The 20,976-nt window shown below is 43.3% G+C and overlaps 1 protein-coding gene across 3 annotated transcripts in view; it reads right to left on the bottom strand.

Moving 5' to 3' along the window:
* SH3BP1 (SH3 domain binding protein 1) overlaps positions 1-20,976 on the bottom strand; it is a 157,612-nt gene that overhangs the window by 83,057 nt on the left and 53,579 nt on the right. For all 3 annotated transcript variants that reach the window (XM_033929913.1, XM_033929914.1, XM_033929915.1), the window contains 6 exons: positions 20,299-20,403; positions 17,631-17,707; positions 16,382-16,493; positions 15,914-15,990; positions 4,407-4,530; positions 2,177-2,245 (listed from right to left, as the gene is read on the bottom strand). In XM_033929913.1, the coding sequence (XP_033785804.1) occupies positions 2,177-2,245; positions 4,407-4,530; positions 15,914-15,990; positions 16,382-16,493; positions 17,631-17,707; positions 20,299-20,403 (564 nt within the window). The remainder of the gene's footprint in view (positions 1-2,176; positions 2,246-4,406; positions 4,531-15,913; positions 15,991-16,381; positions 16,494-17,630; positions 17,708-20,298; positions 20,404-20,976) is intronic.

The following is a 20,976-nucleotide window of genomic DNA, read 5'->3' as shown; positions in this document are numbered from 1 at the left end:
CCAGTGCAGGTGATCGAGGCAGACAGTGTGCCAGACTTTAAGAATAAATGGGATACCCATGTGGGATCCCTACGAGGGTCAAGATAAGGAAATTGAGTCATTAGGGCATAGAAAGGGGGTGGGTAAGCAGAGTGGGCAGACTTGATGGGCTGTAGCCCTTTTCTGCCGTCATCTTCTATGTTTCTTAAGGTACGGTGACCAATATTGGACACAGTACTCCAGGTGCGGGCGCACCATTGCTCGATACAGCGGCAGGATGACTTCCTTCATTCTTGTTGTAATACCCTTCTTGATAATACCCAACATTCTGTTTGCTTTCTTTGAAGCCGCCATGCATTGCGCCATTAGTTTCATTGTTGTATCCACCAACACTCCCAAGTCCTTTTCAAGGTTGCTTTCCCCCAGTACCAACCCCCCATTTTGTAGCTGAACATCAGGTTCTTTTTCCCTATATGCATGACCTTGCATTTCTCTATATTGAAGTTCATCTGCCATTTATTTGTCCACTCCTCCAATGTTGTCAGGTCTCTTTGCAGTTCTTCACATTCCCCTATAGTTTTAACCCTGCTACAGAGTTTCGTGTCATCTGCAAACTTTATAACTTCGCACTTTGTCCCTGCTTCCAGGTCATTTATAAATACGTTGAACAGCAGCGGTCCGAGTACAGACCCCTGTGGGACACCGCTCGTTACCCTTCTCCAGCCCGAGTAGTGGCCCTTCACTGCAACCCTCTGCTTTCTGTCTGCCAACCAGTGTTTAACCCATCTATGTACGTCCCCTTCCACCCGTGGTTCCACAGTTTCCCAAGTAGCCGCTCATGAGGTACCTTGTCAAAGGCTTTTTGGAAGTTGAGATATATGATGTCTATGGGGTCCCCTTTGTCCATCTGGCTGTTTATCCCTTCAAAGAAGTGTAGTAAGTTCGTTTGGCATGATCTTCCTTTGCAGAAGCCATGTTGGCTCGTTTTCATTAGCCTATTCCTTTCAATATGCTCACAGATACTGTCTTTTATCAGTGCTTCTACCATCTTGCCCGGCACTGAAGTCAAACTCACCGGTCTGTAGTTTCCTGGATCACCTCTCGATCCCTTTTTGAAGATAGTGTGACATTTTCCAATCCTCCGGGATCACCCCTGTTTTCAAGGACAGGTTGCAAACTTTTGGAGTATTTCCGCTATTTCGGTTTTCAGTTCCTTTAATACCCTTGGGTGGATCCCGTCCAAGCCCGGGGATTTGTCGGTTTTCAATCTGTCTATCTGTCGGAGGACATCTTGGAGGCTTACCTCTAATGTCGATAGTTTTCTTCTGGGTCTCCATTAAAGATTTCTTCGGATTCCGGTATATTGGATGTGTCCTCGCTTGTGAAGACTGACGAGAAGAACATGTTTAATCTGTCAGCCACCTCCTTTTCCCCCCTTATCGCTCCTTTTATGTCTCCATCATCCAACGGTCCCAGTTCCTTCCATCCAGATCAACTTAGGTAAAAAAGTTTCATCTGAAAAGGTAGCCAGCTGGGTGCCGTTAAACTGGTTTAATGTAACTGGATGTCTTTGCTGCTCAATGTTTTGTGAAAATTGGACCACAGGTATGTAATATTATTATTCATAATGGATTAAATTCTCTAAATTACACCCAAATTTATGCGCTGAAAAAAATTTGTGCTAAGCACTGTTCTGTAAATAGTGATCCAATTTGAGTGCCATTTATAAAATAGTACTTAGCATCCGGATCTGCGCCAAATTATGGGCATGGGGATTTACACCATCTGAAACCCTCGTACCCAAATTAGGTGCAGGTCCACCGCATTCTACAACACTGGGTGCAAATTCCAGGCTCCTCTCATGGCCATGCTCTTTTTGGATCTACATGTAAAAATTTATGCACACATCTTTAAAAAAAAAATGCACACATCCAAATGACCAATTAGCACCAATAATTGATTGCTAGCAGCTGGTTATTGGTGCTAATTTATTCATTAGTTGATTAAATCGCACATGCAATTTTGAGCTCTATATATAGAATTTAGGAGGATTTTCTTACAGGCTTAGGGACACTAGTTTGGTTTTCAGAATTTGGAAAAATAAAATTAAAAAATACTCTCTCATCTAGACAATGCAGGTAGTTGCTAGAACAAAGAAGTGTCCCCCAACCCTCCCAAGTCACCAGACCAGACTTACCTTAACAAAGTAATTGGCATGTTCATTCTCTTTGGTGGAGAAGTGGTAAAGATCAGCTAGATATTCATCCTAGTGAGAGACACATCAGAGAGTCAAGAGACATAGGGGACCATCCTATGTTACCACCATTAGTAATGGCTGCATTATGTCAAAAAATATACTGATTTCTAGGCTTCCAACAATCCTTCATTAGTATAAAAATAAATTAGATTTTGAGACCAGTAGGGATAGAGAAAGCAAATAATACATGTAAACTGCTTTGGTTGTACCACAGAAAAGTTGTATATCAAATCAAAGACCCTTTATCCTTGAACCTTTAGTGTACTAATGATTTTCTCTCATTTTGTGGGGAAAAATGCTCAGTACATCCATCTTTTACAGAGTGAGATCATCACTTTGAGCAGAACCATTATTCCACTCTACCCAAGCAATGTCTTGACTTCCCCAACCCACTTCTCCGCACTGTATTCCCTTCATTTATAAAGATAAAAAAGAACCTCTTAAATACTGAATGCTACAGGAACAGGAATGTCTCTTAAAGGACATGTCCACAGTGTGACTCTTTCTGCCTGCCAGGGCTTCTCTTAACTGAAGAATCAATGAAAATTTTTAACAGCATATGTTAATTTTTTGTATTGTAACCCACTTTGAATCTGTTTGGATATAAGAAGGATATAAGTGCCTTGGGTCTCCTAACTTTTGGCTCAAGCCCCTTCCAAAGTCTCCACCAGCCACTGAGATTCAGTGCTGAAACTGTCCCGTGGTGCCTCAGTAGAGAAGAAGATGGTGGCCTGCCTTCCTACTGCAGACATCGGCACTCCTCGCGCATGAACTGAGTATGCATGAGGTGTGCCAGTGTTGGTGGCAGGAAGGCAGGCAGCTGACTTCTTCCCTACTGAGACACCATTGGGACAGTTCCAGCAGTAAATCTCATCGACTGGCAAGGCTTGAGCATCAAGTACCCATAATCTCCTCTAAATACCCTCATTAAAAATCATCAGCACTAGGCGAAATGAGATCTTTTCAATCACTGCACCCCAGCTTTGGAACTCGCTCTCAAATCATCTTAGAGAGGAACCCATACTGGAAAGATTTAAGAGTTCTTTGAAAGCTTTTCTCTTTAAGGATGCATTTGAAACTTAAATCCACTAGCCTCAGTATATCTAAACAACCGATCAGTAAATCATTCAATTTCTTCTATTTTCATAAAATATTTCTAGTCACGTACCCATCTCATCGTTTTTTCCTTTATTGTGAACTTTTCTTTATACCATTGTAGTTCTTCCCCTCTTTTCCCTTTGTCCCTGTTAGTTGCCGTCCAAAGATTGTCTTGTTTGTATTTCTGATTGCTTGGTACCCCCTATTTTTATTATTATGTACTGCACTTAGAAAGTTTTATAAGTGCTATCAAATTTTAAATAAACTTAAAACTTGAAACTTGAAAAAGCAAGGAATGTAGGTAGGGTTGGGGTGGTGGTGGAGGAGAGAGGAAATACATTGCTCCTCCAGTCCACCCCTGGGCTCCCCTAAAAATCCAGTCCTGGCTATACTCCTGGCATGAGTTAGGACTACACTCATATTCTATAATGGCAATTATATGTGTAATGGCTGATTACAGAATTCATACTTAGCATGCATCTTTCCCAACACCTAACTTTAGGCAACTTTTGAAAAATTATTCCCTGTTCACCTACTTTGATGCGATATGTATGGCATTCCTGTGGGCCTAGTTGAGAAGAACAGAAGTGGAGTTGCAACGAACCAGCACATTTTATAAAATGTGTGTACATGCGTGAAGTACACTCACAAAGGGTATTTGTGTACTATCTGGGAATCTATTTCATAGGAGTAGATAGACACCTTTGTTAGTCTTATAAAATAGGCTTAAAGAAGGTGCCATTTTGGATGTCACAGGCGTCCTATTATAAAATTATCCCTATGTATGTCATACTAAAAATAATTTCTACACATTAAACTGAGGGTTATTTTAAAAACTCCCTAGGTTATATGGAGGTAAAACTATGGACATCCAGTCTGTATGTGCATAAATTTACCCAAACTGACTGGTGGTATTTCTGGAAGCATTTCCAGCAATGATTGCGAATGGGTTTGTTATAAAATATACGCATGTGCTCATAAGATAACCCCGGAAATTTGCACATGCCAAATAGTGTAATTTGTGTGGCTACTTATAACCCTCAAAATCTCTCTCCTGGCTATTTGCACAGACCTTGCATTGTTCCAGTTTCTTCTTCAGCTCTTCTTCCTCTTCCTTCAAGCACTCCAGTTTGGATGCCATGGTTGTTGCTGCAGCACCAGCTGCAGTCGCAGAGCTCTTAACAGCCTGATTAAGCCTTGCAAGAAGGAAAAGAGTTGACATCTTGAAGTGTCATTCATTTACCGTATATACTCGAATATAAACCAACCCAAACATAAACTGAAGTAACCTGTTTTCCCCCAAAAAGGTTGACTTGAATATAAACCAGGGGTGTGTGTGTAAATATTAAAGTGCAGTATCCTGCTCAGCTCTGTACCCAGCACCCCCTCCCTCTCTCCCTCCCTTGCCAGGCTCTGCATCCAGTTTCCCTTCTTCCCTGCCCCAAAACATTTACCTCTCTCCTGCCTCTCCAGCGTACCTTTTAAATCTGTGGTGGTCCAGCAGTGAACCAGAGCAGGAGTGATTTTCCTTTGCTCCTGCCCAGAGGAGAGCTGCTAGCTGAATGGCTGCCATGAAAATGGGGAGGCGGGGTTCTGGCAGAAGGTATCCGGCAGAAGGTGGGGGTCCGGCAAGTTGGATTGGGCATTCCTCCTGCCGGGGAATGTCTCTGGGAGGTGGGAGGTTTCTGGCAGGAGTGACTGGGGGGTGGCAGCAGGAGGAATTGGGCACTCCTCCTGCTGCAGACATTCGTGAGTTGGGGGCGGCTTCAGGGGTTCTGGCAGGAGGGACTGGGCATCCCTCCTGCTGGGAGATGTCTCGGGGGAAAGGGAGGTTCCCTGTTGCGGCCACTAAACTGATCATGGCAGAGAGATTCCGTTGTCGTGATCAGCTCAGGAGCAACCCGATTCTCTAACTGGCACCTGCGACATGGACACTGGGTAGAGAATCATGGTGGTTAGATGAGTTTAGGTGTCTGTCTGTGAAGACAGACGTGATTCTATAAAGGATGCCAGTGTGCGATTCTCAAAAGCCACTTAGGTTCTTCTGAGACCAGGCATCCTATATAGAATCTGGCCCTGTGTGTCTAAGTGCTTTCAAAAAAGAGCCCCCTAATATTCTATAATTTGCACATGTAACTGCAGACCTGACTCATTCTCCACCCAGATTCTACCCATGTGTACGTCATCCTATAAATTGATACTTAGCATGCATGGCACATAGCATACATGTGTGCACATATGTGCAATTATGCTGGCATTATGGTCATTTCCATATGTTTCTAGTGTCTTAAAAATAGGTACACTGTTATACAATTATCTTCAAAGTGCCCACAGACATTTCCACCTGTTTTTCACATTAAAAACAATGCAGGCAGAATTGAAAATGCAGCTTATGTGGGCTGCTTTCTCCATCTGAAAACATGCTTCTTTAGGTCACACACAGGGTAATTGTTACATAGGTGATTAAAAGTGAATGAATTGCTTCATATATGCATAAATCACTTTAAAAAATTTCACCTCTACACTTAAAGCTCTATCAACCTCAGAAGATAAGAAATGTGATATGCAGTAGATCCATATGTTTCTTAGTGCAAACTGATTTTTATTGATGCTTCAAAAACTGAGATAACAAATGAAATACAGTGCCAATATACAAACAAAGAATCCAAACACAATGGGCAAAGTCCTGACTCTTGTGACTCCACTCCCAGAGCAGGACTGGTGGCACAGCAGAACATCATCAAACATTAGTAGTTGGAGGGGGGGGGGAACCATCCTACAGGCACCCGTACCCTCTTCCCTTTCCAAAACCAAAGCAACCCCCTAAACCCCACCCCCCTTGATGGAAGATGACCTGAAGATGAAAGGAGAAAACAGTACCCTAAGAAACATCATTCAGAATCAAACTCCTCACTCTATGTAGCAAGGAGTTAAGATAAGGTTCCCACGTCTGCATGAAAAGTTGTTGGCGTTTAGAAGGTTTACGGATGTCCCAAGTCTCAAGAAGCAGCAATTGGTGGAGTTGATTCCTCCAATGGCAATAATTTGGCGGTGTGTCATGTACCCAAGACTGCATAATGCATTTATGACCCACCAGACATGTCTTCTGGAAAAGCAGACGGTGCCCCTTTCCCAAAAACCCCACAGGAGGCTGCTTTCCCAAACAGGGCACCCCGTAGGGAACTCAATTCCTGAATGCTCCATAAAGCCCCCAAATAAGCAAAAATACCATTCCAGAAGGACAGTGTCAAAAGGCATGAGAAAATGTATTGAGAGCTTGATTACATTTGACACAGGTGGAGGAAGGAACCAAGCCTGCATGAAAAGCCTGCACCTGGGTGAAGTAGGCCATGTGCAGGAGACAGTAAGTACATTCCCTCCAAAGAGAACATGAGGTATCCGATGGATAGCCTGACTAATATCAAGCTCCAGAATCTGCACCCCACATGCCACACTCCACTTTTGGACTATGTCCGTATAGAGGCATGGAGGCTGGAGTTTCCAAAGCAATTTATGTAACAAAGAAACAAACAACATGTCACTTTCAACCCTCTCAAAAAAAGCATACACCCTATCTCCGACTCCCACAGAAATATCAGACTGTCTCAAAGTGGACACATAATGGGTCAACTGAATGTACCCAAAACAATCACCTGGCCCCACAGACAATGCATTAGAAAAAATTGGGAACAACTGTACAGCACACCTCGCATCGAACATGTGTGCAAGAAAAAGTACTCCTTGGGCACCCCAACTACGAAAAACTGCAGAGGTCATTCCAGGCTCAAAATCACCATTACCTTGAATTGGCAGGAGGTCTGTCACTGCTGGATTAAAGTGTATAGCCTTCAGCAAACATTCCCAAGCTTGATGCTTATAACTCAAGATGAAACTCGGACGGATCTAAACAGGTAACTGGGGGCGAGGTATATGGAGTAGATACAAGAAGTGGTAGGGATGGAAAAATGCCCTTTCGTAAGGCAGAGGGGTAAAAGTATCAGCATCCATAATCCAATCACGAAGATGTCGGAGGGAACACGCCCAATTATACATTCTGAGGTCTGGAAGTCCCAATCCACCCCTGCTGCCAGGCCCCAATAGACTAGCAAATTTCAATTTCAGCTTTTTCCCTGCCCAGCAAAATTTCACTAATTCCCTCCACAAGACACACCAATCTTTGTTAGTTAGCCATAGAGGAAGAAGTTGGAAAGTATAGAGCCATTTGGGAAACAACACCATATTAAATAGGGCAATATGACCCCCCCAATGATAACGGTAACAACTGCATTTAGTCAGTTGTTGTTTAGTATGTTGAAGTAGACCAGGTATATTAACTTGATACAAAGAGCTTGGATTGGAAGGTAGGTGTATCCCTAGATATTTAAAATGACCATCCACCCAGTGCAGAGGAAAATCCGGGCTCCATTGACATAACTCAACATCCATATTTAAATGAAATCCTGAGAAATCTCCATATTCTGCAAAACTTTCCAAGAGAGTAGGCAATGAGAACCAAGGCCGGGTAATGTGCACTAAGAGATTGTCTGCGAAAGCAGCAATTTTAAAAGTATGGGCCCCAATGGTCACACCCACTATATCAGTATTAGAGAGAACCTCCCTAATCAGGAGGTCCAGAGTGAGAACACATAAGAGAGTGGACAACGGACAGCCCTGTTTACTACCCTGACCGATGGAAAAGAACTCAGATTGGGCCCATTGACCCCCCACCCTAGCCCAATGGTCCGTATAAAGCATCTGAACTGCATCCCGAAAAAACCCCATGACACCATACTTATCCAAGACCCCAAACAAAAAATCCCACCAAACCCAGTCAAAGGCCTTCTCTGCGTCAAAACTAATCAGCACACAAGGGAGTTTGTGACGATGGACCCACTTCAAGGAAGACAATATCTGACAGATATTTTTCACCTCCGTTCGACCCCGAATAAAACCAACTTGAAGGCTGGCTATCAAAACAGGTAGTTTCTTTGCAAGGTGGTTGGCTAACATTTAACTTCGCAGCAGAGGAGCGAAATCGGTCTGTATGACTCCACTTTAGTTGGGGTCCCTACCCGGCTTAGTGAAAACCACTATTTGTGCCTGTCAGAGTTGCAACGGCAAAATTTTCTCACCAATACAGTAGTTAAACATAGTCACCAGGGAGCTCAAGACCTCAGTAAAAGTTTATAAGATTCAGCCCGGTACCTATCCAAGACAGGAGCCCTACACAACGGACTTCCCTGAATAGCTAGCAGCAATTCATCTTCCCAGAACGGCACATTGAAGAGTTGAATGGCCTCAGGGCTCAAACTAGGCAAATCAAAGCTAAATAGATAAGTGACACTAGATAGCCCAGAAGTGTCTGGTGCATAAAGTCGAGTATAATAGTTCTGAAGAAAACAGCAAATAGCTTTACCCTGGTGGTGCAAGAGGCCTGAGGGTGAATGAATTTGAGACAACACAATAGGATTGCTGGTGTCCCCGAGCTAGACGGGTCAACATAGCCCTGACTTATTACCATGTTTATATAACTGATATTGGTAATACTTCACTGACTTGGCCACCCGCTGGTGAAGAAGTTCATTCAATTGAAGCTGTATCACCAACAATTGGGTTCTATTGTCTGCGGTGTGCCGACGACCATGTCACCATCTAAGCTCACCAAGTTGTTTTTCCAGTCAAAGAATAGCTCGATCTCTCCCTTTCTTTTTATGGCTAGAATTTGCTATAATATCCCCTCATAAAACCGCTTTCGCAGTTTCCCAAAATAGGATGGGATCATCTCTATGTTGGGCATTAGTAAGCTGACCCTCTCCAGTGCTCCTGAATATAAGCCTGGAATTTAACATCCTGATATAAACCTAAAGGGAAACGCCAGCAGACTCGGAATGAAAAGTGAACATGCCCCAAATAAGAGCATGGTCCGAGATTTTAGTAGGACCCATGACAGTCTCCTGTACTTTCGCAAATAGGGCATCAGAGCATGACATATAATCGATACGGGAGTGTGGGTCGTGAGCCCGCGAGCAATATGTATAGTCCCTGTCCAAGGGATGTAAAACCCTCCAGACATCTAAAAAATGAAGGGTGTCGCAGAGCACTGGAATACCCCTCACAGCATCAAAAGAGTCCGTGAGGCGAAGAGCAGATTTATCCACAGTCGGATCCGCTACCCTATTGAAATCTCCCCCTACCACCAAGGGGCAGGAGCCCTGGTCCAATAAATGAGTTAAGATAGTAGTGAAAAATGTCTTGTCATAGGTATTAGGGGCATATAAATTATACAAGACCAATTCCACTCCATTAACCCTTACTTTAGCAATGAGAAACTGTCCCGTAGGGTCGACATGTGTCCGAAGTTTCTCTACCACCAACCCCTTATGAAAAAGTATAATCATCCCCGCCTTTCTATGTACAGCAGGAGTTCTATTATATCCCCAACCCACCAGGTGCATTGCTTTTCATGTTCTAAAGTGGGAGGTGTGTCTCCTGCAATAAAGCAATGGAGGCCCTATGTCTGTGCAAGCTCTGTAAAATCTTTTTCCTCTTCATAGGCGAGGATATACCCCCTACATTCCAAGATAATACCTTTAAAGCAGTGGTCTCAAACTCAAACCCTTTGTGGGGCCACATTTTGAATTTGTAGATACTTGGAGGGCCGCAGAAAAAATAGTTAATGTCTTATTAAAGAAATGACAATTTTGCATGAGGTAAAACTCTTTATAGTTTATAAAACTTTCCTTTAACAGTTAAAAGGAAAGATATATAAACTATAAAGTTTTACCTTATACAAAAATGTCATTTCTTTAATAAGATATTAACTATTTTTTCTGCAGCCCTCCAAGCACATTTAAAGTTTAATATCTTTTCTTTCTCAAAACTGACACATTTCAATCACTATAATGAAAATAAAATCATTTTCCCTACCTTTGTTGTCTGGTGACTTTATTTTTCTGTACTTTCAACTATGTTTCCAGGGCCTTCTTGTCCTTTGACTGTTTTTCTCTCCGTCTTCATGTTCTGCCTTGCATCCATCTTTGGCATTAACTTAATGTTCAATTTTTCTGCTTTCTTTTCAAAATCTACATTTCCATGTCTTACCTTCCCTTCCTATCTCTCTCTTCTTCCGTCCTATTTCCATAGTCTGGCATCTCTTTCCTTCCTTTCTCTCCCTCTCCCCTTCCTTCCTTTCCCCTGGTCTGGCTCCTCACGAGATCCGTGCCTGCGTCTGAAGCCTCTCTGATGTTGTGACATCAGAGAGGCTTCCGATTCAGGAGTGGATAGCGCGAGGAGCCGCCAAACCGCGGCTTTGAACGGAATGATGGACTGAGCCGACCAGACACGCTGCTGCTCCAAAAGGAAGGGAAGGGGGAAGAGAAATGCTGTCTTGATCGCGTCCAGACTGCGGGCCGCAAAATAGACCTGGAGAGCTGCATGCGGTCCGCGGGCCACGTGTTTGAGACCGCTGCTTTAAAGCCTTAGGACCCTTCCAGGGTAAAGAGTAAGAGGCAAGCAAAATTAATTAAATATGAGAACCAGCCCAGCCTCCAGTCCCCACATTGGCAACAGGAAAAAGAGACTGACTCTTTCCAAGGAAAAAAGTTCAAAATAGTATAGAACGGCCAGGTCGTCTTCCACCAAAACAAACAAACAGACCCATCCTCAGCAGCCCCACTCCTCTCCCCTACAACCATTCCACGCTAGGTCTAGCACCTAGCAACTTTCTACCCAATGCCCACTCTCACCCCCCTCCCTTTGAACCTAAATATGCTCAGATGGTTCCTCTTTAATTGAATCCCACCAACCAAAAATTACACAGCACAGAAACCCAAGAATACAATACTGTAAAATAAATGGTGCCCCTTTGAAGAAAAGCAACAGAAAACTAATAGGGCACTCTTCCAGTCTGGTCCAGTCAAAAAATAGGGAGGACCCCAGAAGGACCCTACATCAAACCTGACCAGGTCCATACCAGCTCATAGACTAGATCCACCAGGAACAAACCGGATCCCAGGAAGCCCAATCTAGAAGGCATTACTCTGCTGGGCATAAGGAAAGGGATCGCAGTCCCCACTCCAGGCCAGCTGCCAAGGAGTCCAATGTTCCCAATGGTTCTCTTCTGTAGCCTCCATCCCCAGGATCCGGTGTCCTGGCCTTGAACAAAAAAGCCCCCCCCCCAAAAAAAAAAAAAAGAAAACCAACACACAACAACTACCAACATGCATGGTCCCCCCCGGGAGGCTGAAGGGTATGGGCAGATGTTCAAACCCTTGGACAACCAAAGTTGCCACTATTCAAAAAATGCAATCGAGTCACACCAGGACAACAAGCATTGGCTCAAGAGGCCATTAGGGCCGATCCACTAGGGAGGCCATCCAGAAAAGTTGGGCCTCAGCCACTTGATCATAGAAGGTGGTATGCCCATCATATTGGATTTTAAGCTTTGCTGGATACAGCAGGGAGAACTTGATCTTCTTCTCAAAAAGCACAGAACAGATGCTTGAAAAAGCTCTCTGACATGATTGTACTGCAGGGGAATAGTCATGAAAACATATCATAAGCCGGTTCTCGAATTCCAACTGTGGGCGAGCACGTATTCCCTGCAGAACTAGTTGTTTATGGGCAAAGTTTAGTATGCAGAAAATCACCACTCTAGGCTTCTGAGCCCCATCCCTCTTGGGCCCCAAGCATTTAAGTATGCTCAGTTTTGAAATACAGGAGTTTGTCTTCTAAAGACAGAGTTGTTGGTATCCAGTCCTCTAAAAAGCTCCGGAGACTGCTCTCCACAATCAACTCTAGCAGCCCTGAAGGTTGTTCCTCCTGGACCGATTTTCAAGGTCCTCCACCCAGGGCAGGATTAATTCGTCGAGGGCCCCTAGGCATACAAGTACACTGGGCCCCCTGCCCCGCCCCGCCCCACTCCACCATACGCCTAGGCAGAAACAGGAAGCTGTGTCAGAGGGAAGCTTTGGGCAAGCAGCACCGCTTGCACAATTACAGTTCCCGTTGCCTTTCTTACCCGCGTTGCTTGCTTGTCTTACTTTCCATCAATGGGGGGGGGGGGCTGTGTTGCCGATCAGGGTGGAGCCCGCATTGCCTATCGATGCTTGAGGGGCCCATCGCCGTTTGGATAAAACAATGTTGATGCCCTCCTTCATCGGGCCCCCCTGACCATTTCGGGCCCTAGGCACGTGCCTACTTGGCCTATTGGTTAATCCTGCCCTGCCTCCACCTTATCTTCCAAAGCTGCAACACGTTTACTCAGTGCATCCTTTTCATGTTGTACCACGTGGGCCTGGTCTTCTAGTGCACTTGGATGGAGCTGATGAGCACCCATTTCCAGGCTCATGCTGTCGATACGTTCGTGCACCTCCTCCACTCTATCCAGTATTTGCTGGAGCTTTTTATCCAGGGCAGCTTCCACTGTAGCTGTAATTTCAGTCACCAGCTCCGATGTCCATATCGCGCTTACCGACAGGCTCGGTGGGGATTTTAGATCCGCCATTTAAGGTGCTCCCACCTGCATTTTGGGCTTCTCTTTCCTTTCCGATTTCATAGTTAAACAGCTCCACGATAGTCCCTCCACTAGCAGGACGTGTGGTGATAGCAATTATGCTAAACTGGAGGTAGGCTGAAGTCGGGTAGACAGTGGGGAACCAGCATTTTAATGGTTTAAGGGGAGAGTGTGGTATTGCTCAGCAAACCTGCTGCTACTCCATTCCTCGGCGCCACCGGAAGTCTCCTCCAGATGTTTCTTATAAAGATACCTGTGGCATTAAATAGCACAAGAAATGACCTCAGATAAAGAATAAACTGTAAAAAGGAGGTCCAAAGGGCTAATGAATTTCAGAAAGCCTTTTTATCCCTTTTAGCCTTTTTTAGTCGGAATCCTTATGCCAGATTTATAAGTTTGAAAATGTTAATTCGTTACAGCTGAGACACCACAGTAAATTCAAGGAAATTTGGAGCCCGTTAACAAAATATTGTAAGATTTAAATGTTAATTATTAACATTACTTCCCTTTGATTCATGAAAGATTGTTATGCACATCCAGGAGGGGTGAGGGGGGGGGGGTCAGGTGGGGTTAAATATTTGTATAAGATTTGATGGAATAGAGTGCAATATTACTTGCACTATGTATTGGATTTCAAAAATGAATAAATAATTTTTTTAAAAAGCAAGACAAAAATGATTCACCAATTTAAAACCTTTTCTTTCTTCAGCAAATTTTATCAACATTGTTCATGCTTTGATCACCAGCCACCTGGACTATTGCAACTCTTTATACCTTGGTGTGAGGGAAAATTATTTAAAGATTGCAATTGGTCCAAAACATTGCAGGTCGGCTGATCATAGGGAAGGAAAAGTTTTATCATATCACTCCCATTCGCGAGGAATTAGACTGGCTTCCAATTGAGGCCAGAATTTCTTTACAACCACCATGTCTGGTTAATGTTAGGTGCCATTGACTTGTGCTTGAGTCCTAGCATCTTGATGAATTGCCAATCTAAAAAGAAATCGGTTTTGTGCTAGTCCGGAAAGGTCCTCTAGTGTCATTCCCATGGTTGTTTTCAATGTGTCAAGCCATCTGATTGTAGGTTGTTTGGTTATACGGCTTTTTATTTGGGAGTTCCTGTTTATCTCTCAACTTGGGTAGAAGAATATATTCCTCAGAGATGTCTGCATTCTTCTCATTAAAAAAATATTATGATAATATACGTTTGTGTTATACGGAATGATAGTTATTTGGGTGGATGGGTGGGTGGGTGAGGAAGGAAGGATGATTATGAACATGAGAAAGATGAATGTGCTTTTAATGTATTACTATGAGTTGCACTGGTTGTATTGCACTGTTGTAGTTTTGAAAATTAATAAGGAATTAAAAAAAAAATTTAATTCAGTTATCCTCACTGAATACAGTAAAACTGACCGCCTTTAGAAATGAAGCCTTTAGTTTTACTGGGCCTTCTCAATGAAATTACAGAGCAATCCTAAATGCTTGTCTTTCAGGAAAGCTTTGAAAACCTGGATATTTCTGCAAAGTTATAAGCCAGACATTGCACTTCTTAAAAGAAGAATTTGAGGGGGGGGCGGGGCTATTATGTGCTTGACTGTATTGTTTATTAGACTAGGCAGATTATAATAATAGTATTGTTTTGTGGTTTGTTTGTTTTTTGGTAAACTACTGTATACTAAACCATTTTAATACTATTGGGCTAAATTAAATCAAAACCAGGTATGTTCTTCCACCATTCAGTGTGGATCATTCAGGCAAACGATCCTGTGTAATCAGAACACACATTAAAGAAACACTAACACGATCCTGCCAGGAGTGTGAACTCCTCCCCCTGCAGTCCATTGGAGAGATCAATCTGCCTGCTTTTAAATATCAGCAGCAGTGGAGATCAACTGCTTTTACACCTAAGCAGCAACGAGACCAGCCACAACCACCGAGAGCACACAGACCCGATCCTACCAAGAGTGTGAACTCTTCCCCCCATGCAATCCGCTAAGAAGATCGACTGTTGGCTCCGGGCGGCTTTCCCGCAGAGGAGAGAATCCTGCATTCACCGTGGGCCTCATCTGGGGCAGCCTCCTTGGAGCGGCTGGGGCACGGGCAGTGTGTCTGGGAGGGAATGCATGGATGGGAGAACATCGCAGGGGAGGAGACATAGGCATCCTGGGACTGTCTGCCAAGTTTCTTCCCTGAAGAAGCCCTTTCTGGAAACGTCAATCGCTCCTCCTAAACTTACTTGCTCCACTTCATCACTGACGCTGAAACCGTGGATTGAAGACAAAGTTTTATTTTATTTTTCTTTCCAGCTTAAGATTTATCTTATCTATTGTTTTGCCTTTTGTCTTTGTTTTGTTCTATTTCTATCATTTAAATTTCTCCAGAATTCTACTGTTCAACGGCTCCCCCTTCTGCTTCTATTCCTTTCTCTCCTCTCTTCTACCTTCCAAAGTATTTAGATCAATGCTGTCTTGTTAAAATGTTTATTTTATTTTTATTTTTCCTCTAACTCTACTTTTCACTTCTCTATTACCCTCCAGGTACTTTAGTTAGATTGTGAGCCTTCGGGACAGTAAGGGAATTTTTCAAGTACCTTTCTTATTTCTAATCTTAATGTATATTTTCTGTAAACCGCTTAGAACCTAACGGATGTAGCGGTATATAAGAAATAAATTACATTACATTACTAACAGCCTCTTTTACAGAGCTGTGCTAGCGGCTACACTATGCTAATGGCCCCGAAGCCCACAGAGATTTAAAAGGCTTCGGGGGTTGTTGCTGCGTGGCTTTGTAAAAGAGGCCGTTTATCCTCTGGTCATAACCAAAATGTTTTTGTATATAATGTTTTTCAAGCTAACAGCAAGTCAGATTATAATAAGGTTAAAAAGAACCCTTCAGCTTAACTCAAATTAAGGAATAAAATAAGTGGCTCCAAAAACTGTTAAGCCAAAGTTTTTCTTGTATTTACCTTATTTGTTTTGCAAGGGTTTGAAAAGAATTACTCCTCACGCGAAAAGCACCCATGCCTTATGATCTGGCCATCTGATATTGGGATAGTATAGTACCTGCTTTTGGCGTTGTTCCAGTCTGAAATCAGTTTCTGCAGCTGCCTTTTTCGTTTCAGGATTGCTGGCAGGTCCTCCTGACCACCAAAAAAAAAAAAATGCAACAGTTAAAAAGACATCTCCCAGCAGCTGGAAACTAATCGTATAAAAGGGAGGATGGAACTTCTTTGTTAGATTCTGGGTATATATCAGAAGTTTTGCATGTTCTCAGAGAGCATTTTAAGACATTTGGAAATATTCTGTCTCCTTGGTCCTCCACCTCAACTCACCTCAAGATTAGAGGACAGGAAAGAGTGGGAAGGAAACATACCAGGGGAGAAAGATCTGAAGAGGGGAGGTAAGGTCTATTCAGGGGTGGAGAGAGAAGGGTTCAGCTCAGTGTGGGAGAGAGATCGACGTAGAAAAGATGTTCAGATGGGAGACATGGAAGTGGCAGAGAGAAGGTGAGGAGAATCAGTTCAAGGTTACCTCACTCAGCTTGTTCAGTGGCTGGAGAACATCGCTTTCTAGAGCCATCTCAAACTCGGCCAGAATCCTGGCCAGGCTACTTTGAATACAGCAGCTCATTTCCAAAGCTCTTCTGTGGGAAGAAAAAAAAAAGGCACAGTATGTACCAGGACAGAATGATATTCAACATATCAACATGTAAATACCCTTCCTGCCTAAAAAACAACAATTGTTCAGACTGAACTGGTAACACACAACTCTGCTCCAGTTCAGGCTGGGAATGGGTTTCTGTTGCTGCTGCCTGCTTATGGCTTGGAGTGTGGAGTCTCTCACGCCATCTAAAATTTTAGGTGGTTCACAACTAAACATACAAACAAAAAAGTAGATACGGACATAAACACCCATCTCTAATAAAGTGACAAACATACTACTATCCACAGTCAGCATGCCAGGCCTGCATTCCTGTGTGCATCCTGTGGGGCTTAAAGATGGCAGTAAAACCTCTGGTGCATTAATATGTCAAAATCCAGGAGCATCATAAGCCACAAACGAACTCTAAGCAGCACTCCTGACACGTCACCATCTCCCCACGTGTGTCAGGCTGCCAACAAAAGACAACAGATGGGGGTCGCAAGTTTGGTATCCCAGCTTTCCTTGCATCCATCCTCTACAGCCATACATAACTAACTATAGCCCTCAATCCTACTGTGCCTTAGCTGAGATTAGAGAAAGGGGGTCAATATTCAGACAGTGAGAGGCAGCCAGCACTGACCCTGGATGTTCACCACCAGGCCATTTCTGGTGATTGACACTGAATGTGTGTGTGTGTGTGGTGGGGGGGTGTTGGCCAGCGCTAACTTAATTGGCTAAGTAAATATTCAGCACTGGCCAGTTAATAGCAGTCAAAGATAGGACTGCTATTTATGCAGATCAATTTGCCCGCTAAACTTAGCTAGTCAATGCTGAATATTGCCGGCTATCATGCAATATAGCTGGTTACCTATTTGGCACCAACTGCAATTATGAGCGGAGATAACCGTTTATCTTGTGCTGAATATTCATAGTTAGGCACTGACATGCTATTTAACCAGTCAGCTTTGAGTATAGAGGGGTGGGGGGAGAGAGGGAACTTTATGATCTAAATCTATCAAGCAGCTGAAAGGAGGCCCTCCTACTGTCCAAGCCCCTTAACTGTCCATTGGCTGATAGTGTTAATACTAATATTTTAGCACAAGGTTTTGTAGTATTTGTAGACCAATATGATACTCACCGTAGACTGCAGTCAGAGTCCATCTCCTTGAAGCTGTCAGCCATAGCGACGGAAAGTGCCATCAACGGAAGCTTCCTCTGTAGTAGATGAGAAACAAGCACAACACAGTTTTGGGTGCGATTGTATGTGATGATCTTAAGGTGCCAAACAGGTTGAAAAGGTGACAGCAAAAGCTAGAAGGATGCTAGGTTGCATAGGGATAGGTATGGCCAGTAGGGAAAAGGAGGTATTGATGCCCCTTTATAAGACTTTGGTGAGACCTCATTTAGAATATTGTGTACAATTCTGGAGGCCAAACCTTCAAAAAGTTATAAAAAGGATGGAGTCAGTCCAGAAAAAGGTTACTAAAATGGTATGTGGTTTTCATCATAAGGCTTATGGGGACAGACTTAAAGATCTCAATCTGTATACTTTGGAGGAAAGGAGGGAGTGGGGAGATATGATATAGACGTTTAAATATCTACGTTATATAAATGTGCATGAGTCGAGTCTCTTTCATTTGAAAGGAAACTCTACAATGAGAAGGCATAGGATGAAGTTAAGAGGTGATAGGCTCCAGAGTAATATGAGGAAATACTTTTTTACGGAAAGGGTAGAAGATGCGTGGAACAGTCTCTCAGAAGAGGTGGTGGAAACAGAGACTGTGTCTGAATTCAAGAGGGCCTGGGCATCTTATTGGTCATTTGTGGCACTGCTGCTAATATGGACCAATCAGGGAAGAATCTAAAGACAGTGTCATTGTAACAGACAACAGATGAGACGCATTCTTTCCAGCCTAATGGGAGGGGGAGATGGGTTCTTATCCTCAGAACAAGTGAAACATATCACCCTGCATTTTAATAAGCTAAAAGGACTAAACAGCCCAAAATGTTCTGAGATGAAAGTTTTCAACATAAATTTATTTATTTATTTAAAAACTTCATATACTGCCTGGAGTCACAGCGGTTTCCAAATAAACGTACATAGATCAAAAACAATATACAATACAAATCATTCTTCAAAATAATATCAACACATATGAAAGCAAGACCTACATATTCTTCAATAACATTAAAAAATGTTACAAAAATGCCTAAACAACGTTAGGCAAGACAAATCAAAAGTATGCATCTAAAACAGCTTGGTTTTCAACATCTTCTTAAAGCTATAATGATCCACACATAGTCTTAGTTGCCCAGTAAGCTTGTTCCAATATGATATTCCAGCAATGGAAAACATTTGACACTGAGTGGCCACATATCTTACATTATCGGCTGTCATTGCTACCAATTTCATTTTCCCCTTAGAGTGCAGTGCCCTCAGAGGTTTGTAAATCTCCCAAATAGATTTAAACCAAAGTGGCACAGTGTGGTATACTATTTTATGTACCATTGACAACACTTTGAATTGGATTCTTTGTTCAATTGGTAGCCAGTGCAAACTTTTCAAAGTGGGGGTTATATGGGCTGTCTTCTTCACCCCACTAAAGACCCTAGCTACAGAATTCATGAGTACCTGCAGAACTTTCAATTTCGTTTTTGGCAAACCCAAGAACAAAGAATTACAGTAGTCCAATCTTGTAAAAAGCAAAGACTGGGCCACAGTTCAAAAATCATATTTATTCAGAAATAGTTTTAGCTTATACAACATACGAAGTTGGGCATAATCTTTCTGAATAATACACCCAATTTGCGTCCCCATAGTTAAAGCCGAGTCTAAGCAAACACCCAGCACTGTAACATGCTTTTTTTTAACCTTTATCTCTTCTCCGATAATATGAACACTTTCCCGCCCAATGGCTTCATCCTTCCTCTCTACTATCATAAGTTCTGTTTTGTTCACATTCAACTTTAAACCATGTTGGGACATCCATTCAAAAACCTTGATCATACATTAATTCAATCTTATCTTGACATCACCATCAAAAGGAAAATATAAAAACAGAGGAAGCATTCTGAGGTTCTAAGAGCCAGCCTGGGACCTTACTGATGCCTGTAGCTTAGCACCAGTAACACATCTAAGGGAAGAAAAAGGGGTTAATAATAATATGGCAAAGTTAAGTAATCTTTCAGCTGTCCTAGTTTCTGCTTGCCTGAGGAGATCAGAGTCTCTAGTTCAGGGGTTTCACTTGACTCTGTGGCACAGAACACACCACCCAACCAAATGGGGAATTACACTTCTCCCTCCGAAACCACGGTTTCAGCATCTGCGGATTCAGTTATTTGCAATTTTTTTTTTAGATCCATTTTCATTTTTCGTGCTATTTTTAAGCCCTCTTAGACCCCCCCCCTTAAGCCTTACCTGGTGGTCTAGCAGGTTTTCAGGGCAGAGCGATCTTCCTACGCTCCTGCCCAGTGCAGATCACTCATAGGAAATGGCTGCTGTGAGCTCCCATAGTCTCTCTCGACTACGACGAGAGCTCACAGCAGCCATTTCCTATGAGTGATCTGCACAGGGCAGGAGCGTAGCAAGATCGCTCCTGCCCTGAAAACCCACTAGACCACCAGGTAAGGCTTAAGGGAAGCCGGGGGGAAGCAGGAGTGGGTCAGAGCCGGTCCAAATATTATTTGTGGTTTTTTAATATTCGCGGGCCGGCTCTGCCCCTATCCCCCGTGGATACAGAGGGAGAAGTGTATATGTAATGCCAGTGAGGTCATGAGTAGCAGAAGAGGATAGACCCGCTGCTTACCAGTCGTTTGTCTATGTCGGTGCCGCACGGCCCCTGAAGGCAGGCCTGCAGGCGCTTGGACACATTGTGTGCTGCCTTCTTTGTTGGTTCAACCCTCTGATCATGCTACAGAATGAGAAAGAAAAGGAAAGTGTTAAACTGTGATGGAGGGGACATTGCTGCAACTGCCCCACCTCCCATCTTAATGTCAGATTCATTGTCAATCTCAGTAGGGCTCCCTGAACAGTCTTCAAAAGCTGGCGATTCCCAACCTGTTCAAGCCCAACACTCAACTACATTAACAAAAATGTTATACGGCACACCAACATTTGCAGTGCGGTCGTGAAAAGGACTCATGAGGCCGAAAGAATAGCCTGTGAAAACACCTTCAATCTCTCTTCCAAAATTTAAAACCAAAGGAAAAGGGATGGAGAGACACATGGATGGACCTGTCATTATGGAGCAGCATTCCAGTGGCTTTTAGAATTAATCGGTGTCTGTGTCAGAATAAGAGGCTCCAGGAGTTCCCTCATACCAGCAATTTTGAGGGAGATGGTATTGTGTGCTGAACTTGGATATACATGCCCTAAACTAAACTAAACTAAACATTAGGTTTGTATACCGCACCATCTCCGCATGCGCAGAGCTCGGCGCGGTTTACAGAGGCTTGGGCTAAATCCACAAGAAGAGGCACATGGG

This window comes from Geotrypetes seraphini, chromosome 2 (assembly GCF_902459505.1).
Source record: "Geotrypetes seraphini chromosome 2, aGeoSer1.1, whole genome shotgun sequence".
NCBI classification, from domain to species: domain Eukaryota; kingdom Metazoa; phylum Chordata; class Amphibia; order Gymnophiona; family Dermophiidae; genus Geotrypetes; species Geotrypetes seraphini.
The sequence above is the reverse complement of the archived record's forward strand: the minus strand, read 5'-3'. Positions and strand labels throughout refer to the sequence as shown.